The following is a 25519-nucleotide window of genomic DNA, read 5'->3' on the forward strand; positions in this document are numbered from 1 at the left end:
CAGTGGCCGTGCCATGCCTTGCCTACCTGCCCCTGGGCGCTGCCTGCAGTGCAGCTCGCACTCCTCCTTGCTGTCAAAGCGGTTGAGGTTGCCCCGGCAGCCGCTGTAGACGAAAGGCCGGCACTCGGTGACTCTTTGGTTGTAGTACCACCGCAGCGTGTAGTGCTGGCAGTCCCCCTCGTCCAGCGGCAGGCTGCAGGGCTCAGCTGTGGGGGGCAAACAGCGATGGTGAGGGCAGGCAGGAGCTGGCAGCACACCGGGGGTGAAGGCAGCCAGACCCACTTGGCAGAGGAGGAGAAACCCCAGAAGGGGAAGGCAGGGAATAGCTCCCAGCTGAGCGCAGGCAGGGTTTGGCTTGAGGGGACATCTCTCTGCCCTGCTCATGTCCCAGGGGCAGCTCCCAGCAAAGGCTGGAGATAGAGCTGGGAGGGAGGTGGCACGGGAACATGATGACCACAGCACTCCTTGGAAGTGTACCAGAGGGATGTGTACCCTTTGCATGCTACTGTTGCCACTGGGCTTCCCTGCTCTCCTGGGAGCTTTGGGTTCCCCTCCTGCAGTTCATGACCAAGAGCACAGGGAGCCTGCCAGGGGCAGCAGGTCCCACCAGCCCAGCAAACCACCAGGGACAGCTTCAGTAAGGGGGACAGAACATGAGGTTTTCATGGCATGCATGGCACAGTGCTGTGATGAGGAATGTGCACCCCACCTGGGAGCCAGTGAGAGGGCTGCAAATCCCAAATCCCTCCAGCCGGAGGGCATGGGAACCTGCTGCCAGGTGGGATGTGGAGGCATCACCCCAGCAAAGCTCAGGTGGCCCCACAGTTGCGTCTGGGGGCTCCATCCTCAGTGCCAGTAGGCTGCAGGGAAGCTCACCATCCATCACAGGCTGCTCTGAGCTGTCCATCTCCGGGACCTCATCGTAGTCCTCCTCTTCCCCATACATGCTATCATACTCGAGGTCGTCGGTGTCGAGCATGACCTGCCTGTCCTGCCCTGGGAGACAGCACTGGGCATGAGCAGCTCTTGCCTCACCCGCCATCCTGCTCCCCCCAGCCTCAGCCCCTGCTCTGCACATGCCTGCACACACACAGCACACACCTGTGCACGCCTGCATGCACACACACTCCTTGCTGCCCTCTCCTCTCCCCACTCTTTAATTAAAGCCCCCTGGGATTGGATTATCCCTCAGTGCCTGCAAGCAGAGGGCAGGGACGTGACCAGTCACACACACGGAGCAGGAGAAAAGGGGGACAGGGACTAAAAGCCCAGGGACAACACTCACCCTCCTCTTCCTCAGCGTGTGACAACTTGAGCACAGGGACTGCACGAGCGCTGCCAACAGGGAATGGTTGAGTGGGGAAGAGCCCTGCAAAGGGGAAGGACACAGCACAGGCATCAGGGAGGCAGTGAGGGGGCCCGGGGTACTTTCCCAGTACTGCTGCAGCCTGCTGGGGTTCACAGCCAGGGATGGGGGACCTGGGGACCCTCCCTCCTCTCTCTGCACTGCAGACCAGGGCTGATGAGGGCTCCCAGAGGAGGGACAGGCAGGAGGAGCTGCTGCCCAGTGAGTCAGTGCCCACTGGGAGCCCAGCAGGATGGGGATGGGGATGATGATGGGCACAGGGAGGCACATGTGTCCACAAGGCCAGGTCTTGTAGGTCCTCCAGGCTCTCCGTCACCTGTTTGGCCACGCTCCCTCTCCTGGCGGACGCTTCTTCCTCCTCCCAGGGCAGAATGGAGGCTGCTCCTGGCCTGAGCCCCCCAGCCTCCTTGGAGAGAAAGCACCCACCTCATCCCAGCCCACCCCTTACCCTTCATCACTCCATCCCGCTCCCCCAGCCCACCCTCCCCTCCAGCAGTCCTGGCCCCTGCAAGGCCGCCTGACCTGGCTCCAGCACCCAAGCATGGATGGGGTGCAGTCCCCATGGCCCCTTCTTGATTGCGCAGACCCTGGCTGCACCCAGACCCCACTGGCACTATCCTGAGCCGGCTGCCCCTGGGGATCCCTGCTGTGCCATCACTTCTGCCATGCACCATCCCTCCTCCCTGCACACAGTCCCACACTGATGCCAGCCCTGACAGAGGGGGTCCCAGAGGGTCCCAGCAGCCTCCAGCCCCCCCCAAACCAGTGGCACACTTGGGTGCCAGGACCCCTTCAGTGCCACACACGCGGGGCAGGGGCTAGGAAGGGAGAGCCGCAACCTGAGTGCTCACGTGAATCCAGGCGCCGCGGGAAGTGGCCGCCGCAGGCTGTGGGAGAGATGGGGTAGGGGGTCAGGGTCAGCGGGGACCAGACCCCCGGCCCCAAGGCGGTGTGGTGGAGGATGCTTACCACAGTGCTGGTTCATCTCCTGCCTGACGAAGGTGCGGATCTCATCCTCCTGCCGGGCACGCAGAGGGGCAGAGGACCCACATCGCAATGGGGGACGGTGTAATTAAAGAGGAGGAAAAACCCCTCCCCAGGCCCATGCGGTGGGGCAGAGCCCGGAGGTGGGGGAAGCCCCTCCATCAGCGGCGGTGAGACGGATCCAGCACTCCATCCCACCTGAGTGCCGCGAGCCCATGCCAGCTCCCTCCCAGCTCCTTACCGTCATGCCCGGCTCCCCCTTCTCCCCACGGAGCCCCTGGGTGCCGGGACTGCCCTAGGGTCAAGCAGAGGAGAGGTGGGAGGCTGGCCCTGGCTGGGGCTCACCTGCCCAGGGCTGGGCACCCGCTCACCCACCTGCTCTCCTCTCTCGCCGGGGATGCCAGGCACGCCACGGGTCCCTGGCACCGACTGTCCAGGGGGGCCTCTCTCCCCCTGCAAAGAACACATGCTCTGGGTCTGGCTGGTGGCTCCAGAACCTCTCTGCCCTCCCCAGCACCATGGATGTACTGCTTTCCCTGTCCCCACACCCCGTGAATGCCTGTGCAAGTGGGGATGGGAACGGGGATGGGAACGGGGATGGGTCCAGTCCAGCCCCACGACAGGAAGGTCCCCAACCCCCTGGCTTTCATCTTCTGGGCTCACGGACACAAGGGAGGACCCCAAAGCCAGTGAGCTGGCAGGGCAGGGACAGAGCTGGGACATGGCTCCTGATGCCACCAAACCCTCTTCCACTCCAGGGACAGGGCCACCCATGGTGGGGACTCACCTTCTGGCCCTGCATGCCCTCAGGACCTCGGGGGCCAACACTCCCCGGTGGCCCAGGAGGGCCAGGAGCACCGTCACTGCCCCGGGGACCGGGGCCACCAATAATGCCCGGGGCACCCTGTGGGAGAGCAGAGGGTGAGTCCAGGGGTGTTGGAGCCCCTGGCCCCAGAGCAGGTGCCATGGGCATCCTCCAACCCCACATCTGGGCATTCCCAAAGCACCAGCACCAGTGCCTTCTTGTCCAGGGCAGGGATCTGTTATCCCTTATGGTTTAGTGACATAATTTAGAGCAGTGCCAGATGGTTCTTCTGGGAGCATCTGGCTTCGGACCAAGGCTGGATCCTGGTAAAAGCAACGTGGTGCAACGTGTACCATCCCTTTCCAGCCTGCTCACCCGGTCTCCTTTCTCCCCCTGGTCTCCTTTGGCTCCCTGCTGCCCGTCGAATCCCCGGTCGCCCTGTGAAAAGAAAGGGGCAGGCAGTGGTGGGCAGGCAGCCAGGGACAGGCAGTGGGGGGCTGGCAGTAGGGGAAAGGCAGCCAAGGGGCTGAAGTGCCATCACGGCTTTTCCCAGCATAGCCCTGACCTACCTTGGGTCCCATGAGCCCCTCCTTCCCAGGGATGCCCGGTGGTCCTGACAGACCCAGCTCTCCCTGGGGGACAAAGCAGACATTCATCAGCCACTGGCCAATGGGTTCCCATCCCTTCCTGGTGACAGCATGGTGCTTACCGGCTCGCCTTTCCTCCCCAGCAGGCCCGAGCGTCCCGGGATCCCCGGTTCTCCCTACAGCAGGCAGGAGAGAGGCAGGGCAGTCAGTCCTGTGTCCCTCATTGCTCACCCCAGAACTGCGGGCAAAGGAGGGGACCCCATGCCCCTGCCATGGGGCCAAGCTCTGGCCTCAGCCATCTCCCTGCTCCTGCCGGCTGGCGGAGGGGATCCAAACGGCCACAGCCTCCAGGCACTGTCCGAGCTCCTGTGGCACCCTGCGGGCACCCACTCACCTTCTCGCCCTTGTCCCCATCGAGGCCACAGGCGCCTTTCATGCCCCGGTCACCCTGCGAGAATGAGAAGGGGAGTCAGAGCCCTGCTGAGCCAGCACAGGTCCTGGCCAGGAGAGCACTGGCAGGCAGAGGGTCCCCCTGACCTTAGGGCCACGCATGCCCAGGGGTCCTGTGTCCCCCTTCTCTCCCCGGGCTCCGGGGATCCCATCTCGGCCGGGCTGGCCCTGCAGGAGAGCACACAGTGTGAGAGGGGTCTGCTCCTGCCCTGTGGTGGGGTGGCAGCAGCACCGAAACGCAGCTTCTCACCGGCTCACCAGGCTCTCCCGATGCTCCGACCTCTCCCTGGGGAAGGCAAAGGCATCAGACAAGGCAGGCGAGGGGGAAGGTACCCTCAGCACCTCCCCAGCACTGCCCCAGCACCCCAGCAGCAGCAAGCGGTGCCCAGCTCCTTACCTTCTGCCCACCAGGGCCACGTGCCCCAGGGAAGCCTGTGGAGCCCTTCTCACCTTGCTCACCCCTTGCCCCCTGCAAGCAGAAACCCAGATCAACACAGGGCAGGAGGGAAAGCTCTGGCCATGGCATGGCCATGGTGTGGCCATAGTGGCCTCTGAGGTCAGCTCTGGCAGCTCCCCTTGCTGGGGTGCCAAGCACTGTGCCAGGGTGCCCACAAGTACCAGCACAGGCCCCCCCAGCCCCGTACCTTCTCTCCAGGCATGCCTTGCTCCCCCTTGTCCCCCTTGTCCCCTTCCATGCCCTTCAGACCACGCTCTCCCTGCAAAGGGTGAAACACAGGGAGGGGTCAGGGGATGGAGATGCTCAGATGCACGTTGGGGTGGGGAGGACAGACGCCCCTGGCGCAGGGACACAGGGGTCCATGGAGTGGCTGAAGGAGAAGAGACAATGTGCTCTATACGACAGTGTCCCTCAGCAGCAAGACCCCCAACTCCTCTGGCAGGCAGAGGTGTGTGTGTGTGGCTGTTGTGTGCTGCTTGGGAGAGGGGATGCAGAATCAAACCCGTAGGGCTAGGAGCTGCCCTGGGCCAGGAGCAGGGCGGGCAGGGCCTTGGGGAGGGGGATGCACAGGAGGACTCTGGCTCATCAGGACAAGATGGACGACTCAGAGAGGGACAGGGAGGATGGGGATATCTCTTACCGGCTCCCCCTTGTTGCCCCGTGCTCCAGCAGGCCCCTCCACTACCACAGTGTCACCCTGCATGCCCAAAGTAAGGGGGAGATGAGCAGGGGGGCCAGTGCTGCTGCCCCCCTTCCCACTGCCCTCCACCTCAGAGATTCACCTTGTCTCCTTTGGGCCCCGCGGCTCCAGTATCTCCCTGAGAGGAAGGGGAGATGGTGAGATGCTGCAGGGATGTGCGATGGGGAGCAGGAAGCATGTCCCTGGGCACCCCAATCCCTAGGGGTGCATTGTTCACCCCTCCCAGCTCTCCAGCCCGCAGGGTCCCTTACCTTGTCCCCACGCTCCCCCCGGTTCCCAGGCAAGCCCTACGGGAGAGAGGAAGAGGGGTGGTCAGGGAGGGTCCTGGCTAGGGGTGCAGCTGGGAAGGGGGATATTTACCGCTGGCCCGCGATCGCCTTCTGGCCCTGGGCGCCCATCTTCACCCTGCGAGAAGAAAAGGATGTGAAAAGGGGGTCTGGGATGGGGACAACCCCAGTGTCACCCCACCCTGGGGACAGGTGCAGTGCTGGCTCCCTGTCCCCTTGGGCCTGGTGCTGTGGGATTTCCCATCCCTGGTGGTGGGGACATGGGGGGCTGCAGTGGGGATGCAGCGAGGATACCTGTGGTGGTACCTACCCGCGGCCCTGGGTCTCCACGCTCGCCTCTGGCTCCTGGCAGCCCAGCCCCTGGGGCACCCTGCCAGAGGAAGGCAAGAGCTTGTCCCTGTCCTTGCTGTCCCACTGCTCCTCCCAGCCACACCATGTACCCCCTCATGCCAGGGGACACCCCACAGAGGCCCCACTGCCCTGGGTATGCAGCACAGAGCAGGCTCCCATGTGCCACCATCCCGAGTGGTTTCAGCATCACCCAGGGGGTGGCTGCAGTAGGGAGTATTCCCACACCCCTCATGCTATAGGGCTGCTCCCATCCTACCTTGTCACCCTTCAGGCCAGAGGCCCCTTGTAGGCCCTAAAAGAAAGGAGAAGGCTGAGTAAACCACAGGAGGAAGGCAATACCAGGCACCCTACAAAGCATCCCTGAGGCTCCCACAGTGGCTCCTGCCCTGTTCTGGAGCCCCTGGGGCTGGGAAGGTGCAGGGTGAGTCTCCATCACCCTGCCTGAGCTTGCAGGGGAGCCAGGGCAGAGCCTGCACCCCCCAAGAATGCTGCAACAGCGGAGGCCCGTACTCACAGCTGGCCCTGGGGGCCCCACGGGTCCTGGTGGTCCAGAGGTGCCATCTCTCCCAGGAAAGCCGATCAAACCCTGGTAGGGAAACACAGTGAGTGGGCAGAGACCACAGCCAGGAGCTGGAAGAGCTTGCAGGAACCCTGCTGGCACTCCCTGAGGGTCCTGTGTCACTCATCCCAGTGAGGCCAAGCACTGGCCATAGCCTTTACCCTCTCTCCTGGGGGACCAGGTGGCCCAGGCTGCCCATTGTCCCCTCTGAGGCCAGGCTGTCCTGGTGTTCCAGCAATGCCTGCTAAGCCTGGAGGTCCTGGGGGCCCTGGCAAGCCGATGTCACCCTGCAGCAGGGAGGAAAAAGATGGGACAGCTCAGGGAAATAGCCCCCAGGACCGTGCTTCTCCCATGGCTGGCTGAGCCAGGGCAACACCTGGATGTCTGGGACATGGTGAGAGCCAGGGTGACACGTGGGCAGGGGTTACCTTCAAGCCTGGAGGCCCATCCTGTCCTGGAGGTCCCCGCACACCGACACCTGGAGATCCCTGTATGATGGCAGAGCACAGGGTGTGTCCCCCAGCTGGCAGACACGGGGGTGCAGCCCCACAGGGCTGGGGGGCACCCCACTCCCCTAGGAACAGGGGACACTTACCTTCTCCCCTTTGGCTCCAGAGGACCCCTTGGCTCCCTGCAAAACCACCAAGATACCAGGAAGGGCTGGATGGTGAGTGGTGGGGGCGCATATCCACCCCCAACAGCATCCACTGCCCCCAGGACCCACCCTCCACCCCCACACGTGACTCCTACTCACATCTTCCCCAGGATCCCCCGGCTCCCCGAATCCTCCTGACTCCCCCTGGCAGGGGGAAACAAGAAAAAAGCAGGGTTAGGATAAATATGCAGAGGGAGCGGCTGCAGCTGGACACCCCCCTGCCATGGGCAGGCAGCTGGGGAGCCCAGGGCCTCCATAGCTCCCTCCCCACCAGCCCCCCCAGGGCAGCGCTCACCTTCTCGCCCTTGGGGCCCGGCAAGCCTCGGTCGCCTTTGGAGCCCTACCAGGGGGAGAGAGGCGCTAGGGGAGGGGGGCAGACACAGGGCTGGCTTGCCCCCCATAAGATATGGGGTAGCAGCAAGGAATGATGAGGTTAATGGCGGGGACGAGGTTAACAGGGCCAACTCACAGGTTCTCCCAGCAGCATGCCCTCCAGCAGCGCCGGCTCGCCCTGCAGTGACACAGGTGCTCAGGTGTGCCCGCAGCAGGTGCCTGCACCCTGCAGACCTCTGCCCACCCTGGGGGCTTTGGCAGCACCCAGGGGTGGGGGTCCCCCAGCCTTGCATCCTGGCTCCTTACCTTCTCGCCTTTGGCACCAGGAGGGCCAGCAACAGCCTGAGGCACAGGGGAGAGAGGGGGCAGGTGAGCAGGGCTGCATAGGGATGCTCCCCCCCATCCCAGCCGGGGAACAAGGGGAAGCTCCCAGCTGCTGAGACAGCTCTGCACTCACCTGCCCTGGGGCTCCGGCATCTCCTGGCTCTCCCTTGGGACCCGCAGGGCCTGAAGGTCCCGGCACGCCCTGGCACAAACAGCACAGCCCTCAGCCTCAGCTGCAGACACCCTGGGCTGAGCTCTGTGGGGCTCCTGCTGGGATGGGACGGGGTGAGCAGCAACGTACCATCTTCCCAGGCATCCCTGCCTCGCCATCCTTCCCTGGCACGCCGTCCCTGCCTGGCACACCCGGCTTCCCGCTCTCCCCCTGTGGGCAGCAAGAGCAGAGCTGGGGTGCTGGGGTCCCACAGCCCCCCAAGCAGCCCCAAGCACCCACACGGATGGCAGCCGGGCAGGGGAGGGGTGACACACTCACCACTTGACCTGGCAGCCCAGGGACACCTGGTGGACCCTGCAAGGGAGACATGAGCAAAAATCAAGTGGCAACTGAACACCAGAAACAGCCAAAAGCAGGTTGGGGGGCTGCAGATACTTACCCCTGGGCCAGGGGGACCAGGGGGGCCAGGTAGCCCCACGCTGCCCTGGGGACCAGGCAAGCCCTGCAATGGAAACAGCCAAGTCAGAAAGGGGACACTGCACTGCACTCCACCAGGACCTCGGCTGCCCCCATGGGAAGGTGTTTGGCTGCGGGGCCAGCTGGCTTTGGTGGGGCCAGATGGTTTTGGGGGGCCAGGTGGGGAGGGTGCAGGTGCTCACCCGGATGCTGGAGCCAGGCTCCCCTGGATCGCCCTGTGAAGAAAGTGCCCATGTCTGTCCCATCGCCCCGACCCAATGGCCACCATGGTCATAGACACATCTCCACCCCACCATGGGGCTGCTCCCCAGGGCCAGCTGGATCCAAGAGAGGAGCCAGCTCAAAATGTCCTTCCCTCCATCCCAAAATGTCCTGAAATGTGGCCCTCCCTCCAGGTCCCCCAAATCTGGCAAGGCACTGCCTTCCCCTGCCAGGGTGGACATGGCAATGCTGATGCTGATACCGTACCTTGGTCCCAGCTGGGCCCTGGGTCCCTGGTGGGCCAGTACTGCCCTGTGGGGGACAAGGGGACATTACGTCAGCAGTGCTTGCTGACAGAACAGGTTGGGGAGGGGGCAGTGGGGCAGCACAGTCCCAGCACTGCCACCCCTCCCCTGTTTCTCTGGGGAATGCCACCCCAGGCTGAAGTCCCCCTTGTATGACGGTTCACTGCCTGTGGGGTGGGGTGGCTCCTTACCGGAGGTCCTGGGGGTCCCGGGTCTCCCTGGCTGCCCTGAAGGGAGGAAGAGATGGGGTCACTTCAGGGATGGGTTTTCCCTAGTGGGTGCATGGGGTATCCCCTGGGAGAGGAGATCCAGACAGTGCCAGCAGCTCTGGTAAGCACCCACACCAAGTGAGGACAAGCCTGGTCAGCTCCTGGCAAGAGGCCTGGGGCCAAGCACCCACCCAGGCAGCAGGGTGGCCCCCACGGTTTCACCCAGCACCTGCAGCCAGAAGTGCCTGGCTGTGCACTGAGGTGGGGAGGCACAGTGACATGGGGGGGACACAGTGACATGGGGGGGACACAGACACCTACCGGGCGTCCCAGCACGCCGGGGAAGCCTGGCAAGCCCTGCAAAGAACCACATCAGAGCGGGTGGGTGAGTGGGAGCCCACCACCCCGCAGCCCTGCCCGCCCCCCAGGGATGCTCCCCATTCCCAGCATGCAGTACCCAGCCTGGGTATTTACAGGGAGGACTGGGAGGCCCCCTAAAGCCCTGTGGGCCCTACACAGGGTGGGAAGGAGATGTACGAGATGCGAATGCTCCCACTGGTGCTGGTGGTGGCTGCTGTGGGACCACAGGACCTTCCCCCTGTCCCAGCCCGCATCCTCCCACCATGTCCCCACTCACCGGCTTCCCCTCGGGGCCGGCCAGCCCTCTCTCACCCGGGAGACCCTGGAGCAAGAGACAGGGATGGGGTCAGTGCCAGGCAGGGTCTGGGGTTGGCACCAGGCAGGGGTCTGGGGTTGGGACCAGGCAGGGGGACAGTACAGTACTCACCGGGGCGCCGTCCCTGCCCTTCTCGCCAGGCTCCCCTCGCTCGCCTCGCAGGCCACCCTCACCCTGCAGCAGGGACAGAAGCAGGACCATAGGACAGGCAGGGACCTTCCCATCCCCCTAAGATCCTGCTGACACCCAAAGAGGGGTGCCCCCAGCAGTGTCCCTGCCTGGGACTTTGCTTCATGGGGCCACCCCGTTGGCAGCGGGAGACAATGACCACAGACCTTATCTCCTTTGGGTCCCCGCTCACCCTCGGCTCCTGGCTCACCCTGTATCAGGGAGAAGACAAATGCCATCAGCCCCCCACTGCCACCCTGGGGACACCCATCCTGCTGCTGTCCCCAGCCCCAGCCACGCACCTTCACTCCCTTGGGTCCAGCAGGGCCACGCTCGCCCGGGAAGCCCATCAGGCTGCCCTCCACCACGTCTGCCTGCGGGCAGGGTGTAGTCAGGGCCTGCACCCAGGGGGGCACCCCAGGAAGGTCTCCCCAGGAGTACATCCCTCTGCAAGCCCCTGTGCCAGGTAGTGGATGTGTCCATCCATCCCTGGAGGTGCAGACGCACCTCCTGGGAAGGATCCCCAGCAGCAGCCATCACCTACCTTGGGCCCCGGGGGCCCCGGAGCGCCGGGCAAGCCGTCCCTGCCCTGGGAAGGGAGAAAAATAGGTTGAGCATCAAAGGACAGCAGGGCATGGGGGAGCAGAGCCATCCTGGTATGGCCACTCCTGGCCCCTGTAGGGTATTCCCTTCCCCCCCAGAGAGCCCCCCGTCCCCTCAAGAGGTGCAGAGCACAGGGAGGACAGAGGGGACCATGTCCCTGTCCCAGCTCACCTGCTCACCCCGGTCACCCTTCTCACCCCGGTCACCCTGGGAAAACAAGGCAGTGACTGTCACAGGGCCATCCCAAAGCTCCTGAACCAAGTCCCCCAGCCCTCACCCCGCGCCTCCGCACACACTCACCTTCTCACCGGGCCGCCCAGCCTCCCCCAGCTCCCCGGCCCGGCCTGGCACCCCGGGGATGCCTGGCTTTCCAGGCTCCCCCGGCTGCCCGGGTGGCCCCTCAGGACCCCGCTCGCCCACAGCCCGGCCCATGGGGCCCTGGGGGCCGGGGGCGCCCAGGTCCCCCTTGTCACCTTTGGGTCCTCGCTCACCGGGAAAGCCTAAGGAGCCCTGCAAAACATAACGCCGTGCTGCCAGAGCCGGCCCTGAGCCGGGGGCGGTCAGCCCTCCCTAAGCATCCCAGGGCTGAGCCAGCTGCCTGGCCCCCCGGGTAGGCGGGGAGCGGGGCGGCGTGTTCGGCAATGGCACCGTGCCCAGCACTGTGCCCGGCCCCATGCCCGGCCCCGCTCACCTCTCGGCCTGGAGGTCCCCTCTCTCCTGGCTCCCCCCGGCTGCCCTTCTGGCCTCGCAGCCGTTCGGACAACGGCAGAAACGAGTCCGAGCTCCCATCGTAGGCACCTGTGAGCTCCTTCAGGGATGAAATCTGGGAGAGGAAAGAGTCACCGGTCAGGGGGTCAGTGCAACACAGCCGTGGCGTTACCCCATGGCCTCACCAACCCATCACAGTTTGCTTGGGTCTCCTACCACCTCCCATGTTCCCCCTCCTGCTGCCATGTGGCAGGAACAGGCCCCAGCCTGACAGCTGGGGACTACATACCTTGATGCCAAGTGCTTCCAAGCTACGTTCAATGTTCTGCAATAAAAAGACATTAAAAACAAAGCAGGTGTTGGCCTGCCCCCACCATAAGGTCTGTGGAGGGTCCTCCATCCCCCAGGGCTGATGGCCCAGCCCAGCAGGTCGGGGGGGCTCACCACTGCAGTCCCGGGGTCTCCGCGTGCTCCAGGGTCACCAGGTCGCCCCTAGGTTTGCAGAGAAAGAGGGAATGAAAAGATGTACAGAGGTGCAGTAGATGAGGTGAGCAGTGCTGATGATGCCCTCAGTAGGTTTCAGAGTTAACACTGCTTGTGCTGCCTGGGCAGGGGCTGTGCTTGCCACCACCCTGGGGTGCTTACAACTTGTCAGGCTTGGTGCTAGGTACTCACTGGCTCCCCTCGCAGTCCAGGCTCCCCTGGGTCCCCCTGAAACACAGCAAAGGCATCAAGAGAGGCAGAACCAGGCTGCCCAGTGCTGACTCCAGGGTCCAGCCCTGCCAGCCTGGAGGCAGGGAGTCCCACCAAGGATTTTTCCCTTCTAGTATGGGGTCCCCCAGACCTTTGCCTTGGGGGGCTCAAGGGCAAAAGCACACCTACCTTCGGTCCAGCCACCCCACGGAGGCCCGGTGAGCCCTGGAAGATGCAGAGGGGACACAATGGCACCCAGCACCCATGGACACAGGGCAGTGCCCCAAGGGAGCCATGGGCAAGGTTCCTGCCTGCCCCACGGCAACCCAGACTCCAGGGTCTGGTGCTGGGTGGCACCATGGGTTCAAGGACTACACACCTGGCCTGGGGGGCCAACTTGCCCCGGGACACCGGGCAGGCCGGGGGGGCCGAGGGGGCCTGGTACACCTCTGTCCCCCTGCTCGCCCTTGGCACCACTGCGGCCCTGTCAAGAGAGCAGTGTCACCCCAGGACCTGGGTGCCCAGTTCTGTCCCTGGTGGGGGTGTGTACCCAGCACCTCCCATCACCACGCTTCTCTGCGGGGTGGTACTCACCTCTCTGCCAGGGGGTCCGGTGTCACCTTTGTCTCCCTAATCAGGAGAGAGGAGTTAGAGGGGTGCTGCCCCATCCTCATACCCCAAAATGATGCTCCTGGACCCAGCAGGGTGGGGACCATGCAGGGACCACCTGGGGTTCAGCTCCTTACCTTTCTCCCATCCTCTCCTGGTGTCCCATCTTCTCCCTGAGGACACAGGCTGCCAGTCAGCACCCAATTCGACCACCCCAGCACAGGCACAGCATGGGATGGGGACAGGCACCAGGGGCTCTGAGCATGGGGGATCTTTGCCATATCCCCCTCCTTGCCTTTATGTTGTACTGGGATTACCAGCCCTTGGGACCCTCAGGTGAGCCCCAAAGCCAAGCCCTGCTCCCCCTACTCACATTCTTGCCACTGAGGCCAGGTTTGCCGTCATCTCCAGGTTTGCCCTGTGAGGAAGCAGAGGCAGTGAGAGAGCCCCTTCGCACTCCCCCGGGGATCCATCAGTCAGGGGTCCCCAGTCCCCACCGTGGCCCCACGGTGCAGAGAAAGGGGAGCTGGGCACGGGGCGAGCCCCAGCAGACAGACCCAGCTGGGACCGACTGCAGAGAGCACTGGGCAGGATGCATCCCCAGGGCACAGGGTACTTACGGGGACACCGGGTGGTCCCAGGGGGCCCACGGGGCCAGGTGGTCCCTGCTCCCCACGCAGCCCAGGCAGCCCCTGCGGGAAAAAGAGCCAGGGGGAGCACAGAGCAGCAGGGCACCCATCTCCCCCAGCCGGTTCTGGGAGAAGGGTGCGTGACTGACAGTGGCACGCTGCTGGGGACAGAATATCGTTCCCTTGCAAGCGCAATGCCCCCCGTAGGAGCACAACCCAAACCTGCCCTCTCCAGAGGTACTTACATCCCGGCCAGGATCCCCCTGCTTCCCCGAGTCCCCCTGCAGACAAGCAGGAGGTGAGGGCAGGGACAAGGACACCCCACCCACAAACAACCCCAGCCCTGAGCAGGGGGTGTCTGGGGGGGTAGCTCCTCCCACCCCATCACCTCTCCATCCTTCAGCCCCCACATGTAGTGCCTGGGGGGCAGCCGTGCCCCACTCCCTGGACCATGCTCACCCGCAGCCCAGCAGGGCCTGGGGGCCCAGGTTTGCCTTCCAGCCCATTGCGGCCATCCAGCCCCGGTGGGCCACGGTCCCCCTGTAAAAGAGCATGGGAGGAGGACTGGAGCTGTGAGACAGGACAGGGGTGCCATGGGGCAGCCCCCCAGCCCCCAGCCCCCTCACCTTCTCTCCTGGCAGGCCTCGGTCCCCGGGGTCACCCTATGGGGTGGGAAGAGGAGTGAGCATTGTCCCCCCTGGTTGGGAACCAAGCAGGGCATGGACCCCCCACTCAGACCCCCATGGGGAAAAGGGCACTCACCCGTGCACCAGGGGGGCCACGGGGGCCCTCCACGCCCTGCAAGAGAGAGACATGCTCAGCAGTGGGGCATAGGGGGAAAGGAAGGAGTCCTAGGTGCTTGCCCACTGCCCCCTGCACACCAGGACACCCGGCTCTCCTGCAAAACATCGCCCATCTTGCTGTCCCACCACCTCCCATACCAGAGACCCGGCACTTACCCTCTCTCCAGGCAGGCCAGGGGAGCCAGCATCGCCCCGGGCGCCCTTCGCACCGTCCTCGCCAGGGTCCCCAGGGTCCCCCTGCCAGGGAATGGCACCGCAGTTAGAGGTACTGCCCCACCGCCGGCACAAATGCCTGAGTGGAGCCAGTGCCAGAGCCCATGCTGAGCACCTCTGCTTATGCTGCATGGTTTAAGGGTGGGATAATAGCAAAGGTCTCAAAACATAGGCTGAAAAAAAGAGGCTGCTGGGCTCAATGCAGCTCCTGGGTGGCCAGATAGTGGTCAGAAGAAATGCGACACTTCAGAGCCAGGAGCCAGCTAAGCCATGGCCAGGGACCATGATGCCTTCCAGCACGCAGCATAGCCCATGGCCAAAACTGCCCCGAGCCTAAACTGGCTTGTAAAAGCAGAACCCAGAGCGTGGGGTACTGCTGTGAGATCCCCACAGGGCTGGGGAGCCATGAGCATCCTGGTTCATTTGAGGACCTCAGCCCTACAGGGTTGTCCTACCCTGGCATCCTCCTCCCAGCACTAGGCAGGAGCATCAGCCCATGTACCCCCCACATCCCATGTGGCCCCCGATCCCCCATGGCTCTCAGCCGTGGTACACATCAGCTCCATGTGGCAGGGGCTGTTTTGGGCAGGGAGAGCTTGGTGCACCAAGATCCCAGTGCACAGGCAGAGCCCAGTGGGGACAGCACAGGGCACCCCACCCCCAGCATCCTAGGGGACCCACTCGTTACCTTCTCACCCTTCTCCCCTGCTTCTCCAAGCCCCACGTCAACCTGTGGGGCAGACAGGGGATGTCAGAGCACACAGGGCCAGGCACCAGCCTGTGGGCAGGGAGAGGGGTGGGGGCAGAGCTTACGGTTCGTCCTGGGGGTCCGGGAAGCCCCTGAAAGAAGGGCGAGGGAAATGGGTTAAGGGGAGCTGGCACGGCCCCTGGGAGGGTAAGGCTGGCTCTGGGGTGGGCGCGCACGTCACTCACCGGCTCCCCACGGTCACCCTTGCTCCCTGGTGCTCCGGGGCTGCCCTACAGGAAAGAGGGATGGGGTGAGAGGAGGAGAAAATGGGGGAGCCGGGGGGTGGTGGGTCCCAGGGGGTGGAGGGTACCCCTGAGGTAAGGGTGGGTGCAGGCCAACGGGGTGCATGGAGTGGTGGGTGCCTGTGGGGCAGTGGGCGCACACGAGGTGGTACTCACATTCCTGCCTTCAGGACCTGGGTCCCCTGAGTCGCCCTTCTCCCCAGGAGGGCCACGGTAGCCAGGGAGGCCCTGGGTGGAGGGCAGAAGGAGGGTGTGTGTTAGTGGGAGACACCCTGAGGCCACTGGGCATCTTGTGCATCCCGGGGTGCCCACCTGCCCTGCACCTACCCGAGGGCCCCTATCTCCAGGTTTGCCAGGCAGACCCGCTTCGCCCTGTGGGGAGGAAGAGGGTGAGTCGGGGGAAGTGGGGAGGGGGACAGTGGTCCTGGGGGGTCCTCACTTACCGGGGTGCCTTCATCACCCTTCTCTCCACGCTCTCCCTGCGGCAGAGGTCAGTGGGCACCAGCCAGGGGGAGAAAAGCACAAGTCATCAGTGTCCTCCTGCTCCCCGCTAGCCCCCCACCTCCTCAGAACCATGGTTGCTCCATGGCTTCTGGTCCTGCCACCCCCCTTGTCCCATGCTACCTCCTTGCCGCGCAGCCCTGTCTGCCCTGGAGCGCCCGCTCGGCCCGGTTCGCCCTTCTCCCCTGGCTCCCCTGGGTCACCCTAGGCAGGGGGAGAAGGGGCAACAGGTCAGGTCAGCATGGGGGGAGCTTAGAGGCTGCCAGGGGTTAAAAGGGGCACAGTAAAGCACCCTCCACTCCCTGGAGCAGCATCACAGCATGGCCTGCAGGGACAGCCCCTCTAGAACCTAACAGATGCATGGATGGACAGACAGATGGACAGAGGGGCAACGCTTCTTGCAGCGACATTACCTTTGGGCCACTCCTGCCTGTGAGGCCAACAATGCCCTGGTTGTTGGAGAGGGAGAGCATGTGTCACCAGGGACCAGCATGGCCCCGTGCTGGGGTGGGGACATGGGCTGTGAGCTGGTGCCCCTGGGACAAAGCCCGGTCAGCCCGGTCAGCCCCAGCCCCTGGGGCACACCCAGACTCACCCGATCGCCTTGTTCGCCTTTAGGACCAGCTGGCCCTGGGATGCTCAAGCCAGGGGCACCCTAGACATGAAGGGACACAGCTTGGAGCAATGGCACAGGCACCACGAGTCAGGGGAGGGGTGTGCAACGCCTCCTGTGCCCCCTGTCTCGAGGCAATACTCACACGGGCGCCTTTTTCTCCCGCATCGCCCTTGGGGCCAGGAGGTCCTTCTGGTCCTGGGAAGCCTCTGTCACCCTAGAGTAGATGAAATGGTACCATAGGTCTCTCCAAACCACCCCCCTCCACCCCACTGCAGCTGGGGAGAGCCAGGTCTAGGGACCAGCATGGGCATCCCCTCATGTGGATGCCCAGCTGTGCCATCCCCCCTCCCCAGCCCATGGCCGTGCCCCAGGGGGTGCCAGCGTGGGGCCAGGGGGCACGGCTGGGGCAGGGTTACCTTCTCTCCTCCAACACCGGCCATGCTGGGAGCCTGGGGGAGAAGCAGAGGGGACTGTGCTGGGCGCTGCCCCCAGCTCCCTGTCCCGGGGCTGGGGCAGGCAGAGATGGACCCACCGGGCAGCATCACTTACCGGCTTGCCAGGTGGTCCCGGATCACCCTGTAGAAAGATGGGTGTCATTGCCAGCCCCTTCCCCAGCAGCCCCTCACCAGCCCACCGGGATCCAGCTTCACCCTTACCTTCTCCCCCCGGGGGCCGGCTGGTCCCGGAGCTCCCTGTGTCAAGAGAAGAGACCTCAGGGGGCTGGCAGGGTGTGGGGACACACACATCCAGGGCATGGCAGCCCCCTGCTCCCGGGGTGCTGGCTCCACAGCACTGCAGCCACTGCCTCGACTCACCTCTCTGCCTGGTGGTCCTGGGCGCCCTGGGGCTCCTACCTCACCCTGCAGGAGGGGAGGAAGAAGAAGGTGTCAGGGGTACCCTCACATCCAGTGCCTGGGTGGCTGCTCCAGGGCAGGGCGGGCATCGCCCCAGCATGGCTGCAGCCACCCCAACCCACCTACCTTCTCACCCTCGGGGCCCGGCATGCCACGGTCCCCCTGCAGAGTAAAGCAGAGGGGTTCAGAGACCCTTCCTCCCTCCACACCACACTGGCCGCTGCCCCAGAGCCCTTTGTGGCCCAGCCCTGAACCCCATCTGAGATGACCAGGCTCTGACAGTAACCCAGGGGCACAGCCACCATAGGGCCGCATGGACACCAGAACCCACCGATGCTACCAAACAGCATGATCCCACTCCGGCATCATCTCACCTTCTCGCCCAACTCTCCCAGCTCGCCTGGTGCCCCACGGTCTCCCTGGCACAGGAGGAAGGTGGGGTCAGGGGCAGCAGGATGCACAGGGGATGGCATGGGTCCCAGCGTGGCACCCAGACCACTTTTCTCCCCGCCAAAGGCAAGACGAGAGCATCCCTTCGGTCCCCACACCACTCACCTTCCTGCCCTGCTCCCCCGGCGGTCCCCGAGGGCCCTGCAAAGGAGGATGGATAAGATGTCACCTCTGGTACGGCAGGGCAAATGTTCAGGCTGTCTGAAGCGGGAACTTTCTGGGGTGCCCTCAGGCCTTGGCTCACCAGCGAGGCGAGCTCCTGCCCACCTTACCTTCTCTCAGGAAACTCACCCGGTCTCCTGGGTCCCCAGGGCGGCCAGGTGGCCCTGGAAAACCTTCTTGGCCATCACCCTGTGGATTAAGAAAGGCAACAGCCATGCCATGAGATGGGAATGCCCATGAGATGGCGATGGGCATCCCTGCCAGAGAGCGATGTGAGGTCTGGCCCCAGCACAGAGCATGCCCACCACCCTCTTACCTTCTCTCCCTTCAGGCCGGGGGGCCCAGCAGGTCCCCGGGGCCCGGGGTCCCCAGGCAGGCCCTGCAAGAGAGCACAGCTCAGCCCCTGGGGATGCAGCTCAGCCCTGGAGACACATAGCCGTGGAGGCCCTGCTCTCCTCTGCTGTCCCCACTGGCCTAGGAGCCAAACTCACCGGGGGGCCGGGCTCCCCTCGAGGCGCTGCCCCATCCACAAGACCAGGGGGACCCTGCAGAGACAGGGGTCATCTCCTGTGTGATGGTTCCAGGGTGCTCAGTACTTCCCAGCACCCTGGGAGGGGTGCAGTGCCCTCAGGCACCCATGGGACCTCTATCCAGGAGGGCAGAGGAGCCAGGGAAATGCAAAGCCACTCACCCTTTCCCCTCGGTCACCCTTCTCCCCCTGCAAGGATGAAAAAAAGCAAGTAAGGGCAGGTCTGGGCTCTTCCCATGCCCCCCTTGAACAGAAGGGGAACATGCCGGACAAAGCCCATCATAAGTGGTATCAGGGCATGTGCATGCCATGTACCTCTTCCCACACTACCCAGTGTCAGCAACAGTTCATGCACATGTATGTGTGTGTGGGCACAGCTGGTAGGGGGCAGAGCTGGTGCAGGGCACAGCCCATGAGTAGGACCCAGAGGAGTGCACAGGGGAGCAGGTTTAAGCTGCTGGATGTTCCTCCATCTGTCTGTACACACACCCCTCCCCAGCTGTCCCCGCGCAGCACCGGAGGGGATGTACCTTCACAAACTCTCCCGGAGGTCCTGCTGGCCCCATGGGTCCAAGTGGACCCGGGGGGCCTGGATCACCAAATGGCCCCCGTGGGCCAGGGCTCCCAGGGGGACCAGGGCTGCCCTGGAGGACAGAGATACTCCATTATCTTGGGTTGCAGCACAGGCTGGGGATGCTGGCAGAGACTCCTTGGCATTGCTGCCCCCACACCTACCGGTGTGCCTGGCTCCCCTTTCCGGCCTGGCAGCCCTTGTCCTCCATCCACGATCACCCTGGGCTCTCCCTGAATGAGGAGGGGCAGGAAAAATCAGTGTCCCCATGTGCCCTGTTGTGTCCCCAAAACAGGACAGAGACCATGGTGCCATGAGGCCAGGAGCCCAGCAGGGAGATCAAGTTCTGGGAGATGCCAGGGTCTGAGATGTGCCTGCCAGGGTCCCCACTGCCCCCCAGGGACCCCCGCGGGACAGCTCGATGCCCATCACTTACCGGCTCGCCTTTTTCCCCCTTCGGGCCAGAAAGCCCCATTGGCCCCCGCGTCCCCTGGGAAGGAAAGACAAGGGTGAGGTGGGGGGCACAGGGAGGGGCATGGGTCTGGGGAGGGATGGGGCCATACTTACAGGATCCCCTCGGGGGCCAGGGATGCCCTGGGTGCCCTGGAAAATAACAGCTCAGGAGATGAACATGTGTCCCTGTCAGCCAGGGGAACAGGGACGGGATGGGATGGGATATGGGCTACAGCCAAGGCAGGGATGGACAGTCCCTGCCCAGTATGCTTGGCCTGGGACACACACAGAGGACAGTAGTGACCCTTCCAGCAATGGAGACACCCTGGCACATGGAAAGGGTAGGCAGAGACTGGCTCAGGGAGCAGACAGGGCAGGCAGGGCGATGGGAAGAGCCCACCATGCAGCAACAAACCCAAGGGACACCCCCACTCACTGGCTGGCCAGGTGATCCAGGGTTCCCAGGGCGGCCAGGGCTTCCTGGTGTCCCATCGGCTCCAGGGAACCCCTGTGGGAGAGATGCACATCATGCCAGCACCTAGTGCACCCTGGCCCTGCCAGACCCCCCCCAGTGCACCAGACAGTGCTAGTCCCAGTACTGGGAGTCCAGGACAGCCCTGTGACAGAGCCGGGTCCCGGGGTGCCCCTTCCCTGCGTGCTGAGCTGGGGTGTGAGGGAGAAGCGTGGGGCTGGACTGGCACTCTCCAGGGGGATCCCCTGCTTCAGCCTGGGCGAGAGCAGGAGAAGGGAGGGACGAGGGGCAGAGAGGGGCCCGGTCTCTGTGCCCAGGGACCCCGGAGTGCCTGGGTGAGGGGGTCGCAGGTACGCACCCTGTCGCCTTTCTTGCCTGGCCGCTCAGCGCTCTCTCCTGGCAGACCCTGTGGCCCCGGGGGTCCTGGAGAGCCAGGCAGCCCATGGCGGCCCTGCAGGGACAGCGGAGAGGATGAGCCACGAGGATGAGCTGGGTGGCGGGTGGTGGCCAAGGGATGTTTCCCATCAGTCCCTGCAGGAAGGGCTGGACAGGTCCCTGCCCCACACCCGCTGCCAGCAGGACAAGGGGATGTGGTGACCCCTGCCAGAGAGCTGGCCCACATCTCCCCCCAGAATATTACCGGCTCGCCAGGGGGGCCTGGTGGCCCTATGCGTCCTTGCAGTCCCTGCAGAGACAATGCCAGCAGTAAGCATCCCCCGCAGGCTGGCATCAGCACAGTCTGGGGGGACATAGCCCCCCTCCAAGCCACCAGCTAGGAGAGGAGGGGGATGCCAAAACACTCACTGCCTCACCGCGGTCTCCCTTCTCGCCCTGCAAGGGGACAGAGGAAAGGGGTTTGGGGCTGCACCCCCATGCTCAACTCCCTACTGGGCTGCTGCCATCAGCAAGCTGGGGGGTCCCTGATCCACGCTGAGCCCCTGTGGTGCAGCACAGCCTGGCACAGCATGGCATGGCATGGGGATGCTCACCCTGGGGCACTGCACAGTGCAGGGCTTTGGCTTCGGTTCCAGTTCCGGCTGGCAAGACAAGGGAAACCCATGTGAACCTCAGGGTAGGAGACCTCAGCCCCCGTAGGGCTCCTTCCCGTCCCCCAGCTCCTGAGGCACCCTTGCCTTTACCCTGGTGGAGATGATGGTGCAGAGGTCGTTGGTGAGCTCTCCCTCCAGCTCTTCCAGGGCACTGACACCATGATAGATGTACCGCGGGTCCTCGCTGGTGACCATGCGCCGGAGCTGCTCCCGGTCTGCCCCCTCCAAGTCCACCGCCAGCAGCTGAACCCCTGAGCCAAGAGCACCCTCAGCACCCCACAGAACTCCCCACACACCCTGCTGGGACCCCATCCATCCTCACCCCCAGCCTTGATGTCCCTGGCTGCAGTGATGGCATCATCCCCGGAGGGGCTGTCTGCCAGGACCACCAGCACCGCCGGCACACTGGGCCGGCGCCCCGCACCAGGGCTCAGCAGGTAGGTCCTGGCGAAGGTGATGGCTGCGCCTGGGGAGGGAGAAGGAGGAGGGGGGTGGTCAGCAGAGTCCTGCCAGACACTGCCCCGGCTCCCGGCGCAGCCCCTCACCAATGGCGTTGCCGCTGGGCTCCTCGTAGCGCATGGTGCGGATCTGCTCCAGCACAACGGGCAGGTCACTGGAACGGTTGAGGAGCAGCCAGGGCAGGCTGCGGTAGCTGTATGTGGCCAGAGCCACCTGTGAGGGTGCAGGGGAGCAGTGGGCATCACTGCCTGCCTGCACCCCCTGGGCCCCCCCAAAACCACAGCAGCACCCTACCTGGGTGCCTTCAGGGCCCAGATGCCCCAGGGCGGACACAGTGTTGGAGAGGAGGGTGCGGACGGCATCAGCACCTGAGGAGCTGTCGCGGGTGCCATGCACGAGGAAGACAATGTCACCACGGGCATCCCTGCAGACTGCAGGCGGGGAAGGGGTGAAGCCACCACTGGAGCAGAGACAAGCCCAGCCTGTCCCTGTAGTGACCCCACCATACCTGTGCGCTCGCTGATGGAGGTCTCGGCACCCGTCACGCTCCCCAGGACTGGGCGGAGGGTGAAGGTGTAGCGCTGGCCCAGGCGCAGCCCAGAGACCTGCTGGTTGCTGGCAGCACTGGGCAGGGTCCGCCGTGTCTCCCCACCAGCTGACGCCCAGGGGACAGAGTCAGGGGGACTGGTAGGGACCCTGCGGGGATGCTGCCCCCTGTCCCGGGGCCACCCACTCATCTCACCTGCGGGGGGACTCCAGGACAAGATGTAGCCAGAGGCGCCGGGGACTGGAGTCCAGGCGAGCGTCACTGAGTCTCTCCGCACCTCCGTCACCCGCAGCCTGGTGATGTGGCTTGGGGCAGCTGCTGAGGCGGAGGAGAAGTGGGTGTCCCAGACCCACAGGGCAGCCCCCACCCTGCTCCTGGCTCCCAACCATCACCTTCCCCAGCCCAAGCCTGGGGCAGCCCAGTCCCCAGGTGCCCCCCTGGGTTCCAGCCCCACACCAGGGATCCAATGCCCCTTGGCCCCACACAGGCCCTTACCAGTGATGGCAGTGACAGCGACTGGCTCGCTCTCCCGGCCACCAGCCAGGCTGGTGATGCTGATGTGGTAGCGCCGGCCTGGCTCCAGCCCCCCCAGGTCGTAGGAGCTGGCAGTGGCTGGGAGTTGCTGGCTGCGCTGGGGTCCCCCTGCACAGGGGGAGAGAAGGGTGAAGGGGTGCAGTGTGGGGCTGGTGGGGATGCAGGGGTGCCGGCCTGCCACACTCACCCTCGGCCAGGCGCCAGATCAGGCGGTACCCAGTGCTGCCGGTCGCCGGCACCCAGGCCAGGCGCAGGCGGTGCTCCGAGGCCTCTGTCACCTGGAAGCTGCTGACGGGAGGCAGTGGGGCTGCCTCCGCTGTGGGGCAGAGAGGCAGGTGTTAGGGGCAGGGGTGCTCAGTGCCACTCCAGGGTGCCTCACCCCAGTACTCACGGGTGGTGACGACAATGGAGACAGGGTTGCCCTCCCGGTTGCCAATGAGCGCCGTCACCTTCACAGTGTAGGAGACACCTCCCTCCAGGTCCGGGATGTCGAAGGAGCTGATGTGGCCAGGAACCCTTCGGCTGCTCTCCAAGCCCCCTGCCAAGGACCATGGGATCAGCCCCCCACCCTGCCGCCCTCACAGCCTGCCCCTGTCCCCGCCCCACCGTACCATCCCTGCGGCTCCACACCACGCGGTAGGCGGTGGCTCCCGGCACACCAACCCAGGTGACGCGGGCGACATTGCTCCTGGATGCCTGCACCTCCAGCCGGGACACCGTCCCCACTTGCTCGAGTGCTGCAACACCGAGAGGCCCACTGTCACCAGGGCTCACAGCAAGTGGCACCAGCCAGCACTGACAGGTGGGGACACACCTCACCTATCCGCCCCGTGGTGGTGACGGGGCTGCCCTCGCGGCCATCCACAATGGCCGAGATGCCAATGGTGTAGACAACGCCGGTACGCAGTCCCTCGATGGTGAAGGTGGTGGGGTCAGCAGGGAGTAAGCGGGATTGTTCCAGACCTAGGAGAGATGGCCAGGATGGGAAGGGCTCCAGCACCACTACTGCAGCATCCTGCAGTCCCCACACTCACCGTCGCTGCCTCGCCACGTCAGCAGGTAGCTCCCAGCATCTGGCAGCCCTCGCCAGGTGACCCGCAGCTGGCTGGGACCGGCCTCCGTCACCCGCAGCTCCGAGATGCTGCCCACTGTCGGGTACTCTGCACCACCCCACAGCACCGTGGGGTCACCTCGGGGTGCCCAGAGGGTCCCCATGGCCACCCTGGCACCCCAAGGGCTTACAGGGGGATAGAGGACAAATGTATGCTGGGGGGGAAAACACAGTACCGGGACGCCTGGTGCCAAATCCCATGTGGACTTACTGAGGCGGATGGTGAGTGTGGCAGCGCTGCCCTCCCGGCTGCCCACTAGCGCCGAGACACGCACCAGGTAGGCGATGCCCTCCCGGAGGTCACCCAGCTCCAGCCCTGTCTGGCTGCCAGGGACGCGCCTCGTCCTCTCCGTGCCATCTGCAGGGAGCAGGGCAGCCACAGACCCTGAGTGCTGGCCAGGCAGGGTCCCCTGGGTGCCGCCCGTGTCCCTGCCCACAGACTCACCCTGGTTATTGCGCACCACCACTTTGTACTCAGTGGCACCGGGGACACCAGTCCAGCCCAGCCGCACCCGCCTGCCCGACTCCTCAACAAGCCGCAGGTCTGACACGGCACCCACGGGTGCCTCCACGCCTGCAAGGGAATGCCGTGAGGCATGGCTGGAGCCACGCAGCCCAGACAGCACGGCCCCCACCTTCACTCCGGGCTGAGACCGGAGAGCTGGGGGGCTCTCAGAGCCAAGGGGATCCCTGGGCTGAGCAATACCACGTGGGACGTCCCTCCATCACAATGGCTTAGAAGGGTGAGGGACAACCACAGCAGTCACTCACCTGTCTGGAAGGTGGTGACAGGGGTGGCCACCTCCCCACCATCGTAGAGCGTATAGAGGGTGATGCGGTACTCGGTGCCTGGCTGCAGCCCTGTCAGCTGGTAGGTGTTGGTGCTGCTGGGGAGGGACACTGTCCTGGGGGGTTCCAGTCCTGTGGGGAGGGGATGGTCACCCCTGGCTGCCAGCACAAGGGGTCTGCAGGGGCAACCAGGCATCCTGAGCTCACCTGTGGCTATCTTCCACTCCAGGCGGTAGCCGCGGGCATCACGGGCGCTGCTCCAGAGCACCTGAATGGACGTGGGGCCCAGGATGTTGGTCCGCAGCATCTGCTCTGCACCTGCCTCTGCAAGAGCGACCCCATGGGCCAGGTTGCCAACCACCCCGGCGTGTCCCTGATCCCGCACACAGCAGGGTAGGGAGTGGGACGGTCCCCCACCCCATCCTGTGGTAATGGCACCAGTGGTAGAGTCAGAGGCCAGCGGCAGGATGGCATCACCCGTACCCACAACCTACCTGTCCTCTGCCGCACAGTGGCTGTGGGCCCCTCCAGCTGCCCGAAGAGCGAGGCCACTGTCACCATGTAGTCAGTGTTGGGCTGCAGCCCCCCCAGCACATGTGATGTCCGCCCAGCATCCAGGTCCACCCTGTGCCTGTCCTGCCCTGCGAGAGCCAGCACAGCAGTCCCTTGGGAGGTCTGGGCAGCAGATGCCACCCCCTGCCTTCCTGTCCCTCCTCCCTGGGGCCACCGGCGGAAGGGAAGCAATCTCTGGGATGGACTCCTACCTGTGAGGGTCTCCCAGGAGAGCCGGTAGCCAGTGGCACCGCTGACGGGCTGCCAGGCCAGCAGCATGCTCTGCGCTGAGACATTGTGGACGGAAAAATGTTGCACACCTGCCGGGCGCCCTGTGGGTGAGAGGTGCCCATCTCATCCCCCACGTAAGAATGGGGCAGGGGGCAGCAGGAAGTACCTTCATCTGCAAACCTGCCCGCTCTGGGGAGGGTGGAAGCCCCCTTGCCCCTGCTCACGGATGCTAAGCTGCACTGAGGTCACCAAGTGCAGCCCACGCCCGGGCGGCTCCTTCAAAGCACCCCAGCTCCACCAAACTGGAGCTCAAACGCCTTCCTCT

General features: G+C 64.7%; 1 protein-coding gene across 1 annotated transcript in view; it reads right to left on the bottom strand.

Moving 5' to 3' along the window:
- The window catches only part of COL7A1 (collagen type VII alpha 1 chain), a 32883-nt gene that overhangs the window by 1364 nt on the left and 6000 nt on the right, over nt 1-25519 (bottom strand). Inside the window, 109 exon segments of the mRNA XM_074913949.1 lie at nt 27-206; nt 877-996; nt 1286-1369; nt 1683-1772; nt 2206-2253; nt 2336-2384; nt 2592-2645; nt 2726-2803; nt 3138-3254; nt 3531-3593; nt 3725-3787; nt 3865-3918; nt 4137-4190; nt 4280-4360; nt 4443-4478; nt 4590-4661; nt 4837-4908; nt 5290-5346; nt 5432-5467; nt 5601-5636; nt 5710-5754; nt 5947-6006; nt 6244-6279; nt 6502-6573; nt 6708-6833; nt 6975-7034; nt 7142-7177; nt 7301-7345; nt 7497-7541; nt 7671-7712; nt 7841-7876; nt 7992-8060; nt 8160-8240; nt 8349-8384; nt 8470-8532; nt 8690-8722; nt 8976-9020; nt 9205-9240; nt 9544-9579; nt 9860-9904; nt 10010-10072; nt 10234-10278; nt 10369-10440; nt 10611-10655; nt 10841-10876; nt 10970-11179; nt 11361-11492; nt 11667-11702; nt 11822-11869; nt 12053-12088; nt 12260-12295; nt 12450-12554; nt 12665-12700; nt 12817-12852; nt 13053-13097; nt 13300-13371; nt 13554-13589; nt 13768-13848; nt 13935-13970; nt 14071-14106; nt 14268-14348; nt 15013-15054; nt 15138-15164; nt 15258-15302; nt 15471-15542; nt 15642-15686; nt 15758-15793; nt 15939-16019; nt 16229-16264; nt 16411-16470; nt 16574-16645; nt 16848-16880; nt 16981-17007; nt 17088-17123; nt 17247-17291; nt 17412-17447; nt 17660-17704; nt 17841-17876; nt 18027-18086; nt 18214-18276; nt 18389-18442; nt 18589-18615; nt 18957-19070; nt 19162-19230; nt 19434-19487; nt 19565-19600; nt 19887-19958; nt 20281-20373; nt 20563-20607; nt 20727-20753; nt 20912-20959; nt 21062-21222; nt 21294-21437; nt 21517-21643; nt 21725-21861; nt 21939-22085; nt 22173-22292; nt 22473-22619; nt 22699-22827; nt 22903-23049; nt 23123-23248; nt 23331-23474; nt 23546-23671; nt 23834-23980; nt 24068-24196; nt 24394-24543; nt 24619-24735; nt 24906-25052; nt 25176-25295. Of these exon segments, the coding sequence (XP_074770050.1) occupies nt 27-206; nt 877-996; nt 1286-1369; nt 1683-1772; nt 2206-2253; nt 2336-2384; nt 2592-2645; nt 2726-2803; nt 3138-3254; nt 3531-3593; nt 3725-3787; nt 3865-3918; nt 4137-4190; nt 4280-4360; nt 4443-4478; nt 4590-4661; nt 4837-4908; nt 5290-5346; nt 5432-5467; nt 5601-5636; nt 5710-5754; nt 5947-6006; nt 6244-6279; nt 6502-6573; nt 6708-6833; nt 6975-7034; nt 7142-7177; nt 7301-7345; nt 7497-7541; nt 7671-7712; nt 7841-7876; nt 7992-8060; nt 8160-8240; nt 8349-8384; nt 8470-8532; nt 8690-8722; nt 8976-9020; nt 9205-9240; nt 9544-9579; nt 9860-9904; nt 10010-10072; nt 10234-10278; nt 10369-10440; nt 10611-10655; nt 10841-10876; nt 10970-11179; nt 11361-11492; nt 11667-11702; nt 11822-11869; nt 12053-12088; nt 12260-12295; nt 12450-12554; nt 12665-12700; nt 12817-12852; nt 13053-13097; nt 13300-13371; nt 13554-13589; nt 13768-13848; nt 13935-13970; nt 14071-14106; nt 14268-14348; nt 15013-15054; nt 15138-15164; nt 15258-15302; nt 15471-15542; nt 15642-15686; nt 15758-15793; nt 15939-16019; nt 16229-16264; nt 16411-16470; nt 16574-16645; nt 16848-16880; nt 16981-17007; nt 17088-17123; nt 17247-17291; nt 17412-17447; nt 17660-17704; nt 17841-17876; nt 18027-18086; nt 18214-18276; nt 18389-18442; nt 18589-18615; nt 18957-19070; nt 19162-19230; nt 19434-19487; nt 19565-19600; nt 19887-19958; nt 20281-20373; nt 20563-20607; nt 20727-20753; nt 20912-20959; nt 21062-21222; nt 21294-21437; nt 21517-21643; nt 21725-21861; nt 21939-22085; nt 22173-22292; nt 22473-22619; nt 22699-22827; nt 22903-23049; nt 23123-23248; nt 23331-23474; nt 23546-23671; nt 23834-23980; nt 24068-24196; nt 24394-24543; nt 24619-24735; nt 24906-25052; nt 25176-25295 (7815 nt within the window).

The sequence above is a fragment of the Athene noctua genome, chromosome 10, assembly GCF_965140245.1.
Source record: "Athene noctua chromosome 10, bAthNoc1.hap1.1, whole genome shotgun sequence".
Taxonomy (NCBI): domain Eukaryota; kingdom Metazoa; phylum Chordata; class Aves; order Strigiformes; family Strigidae; genus Athene; species Athene noctua.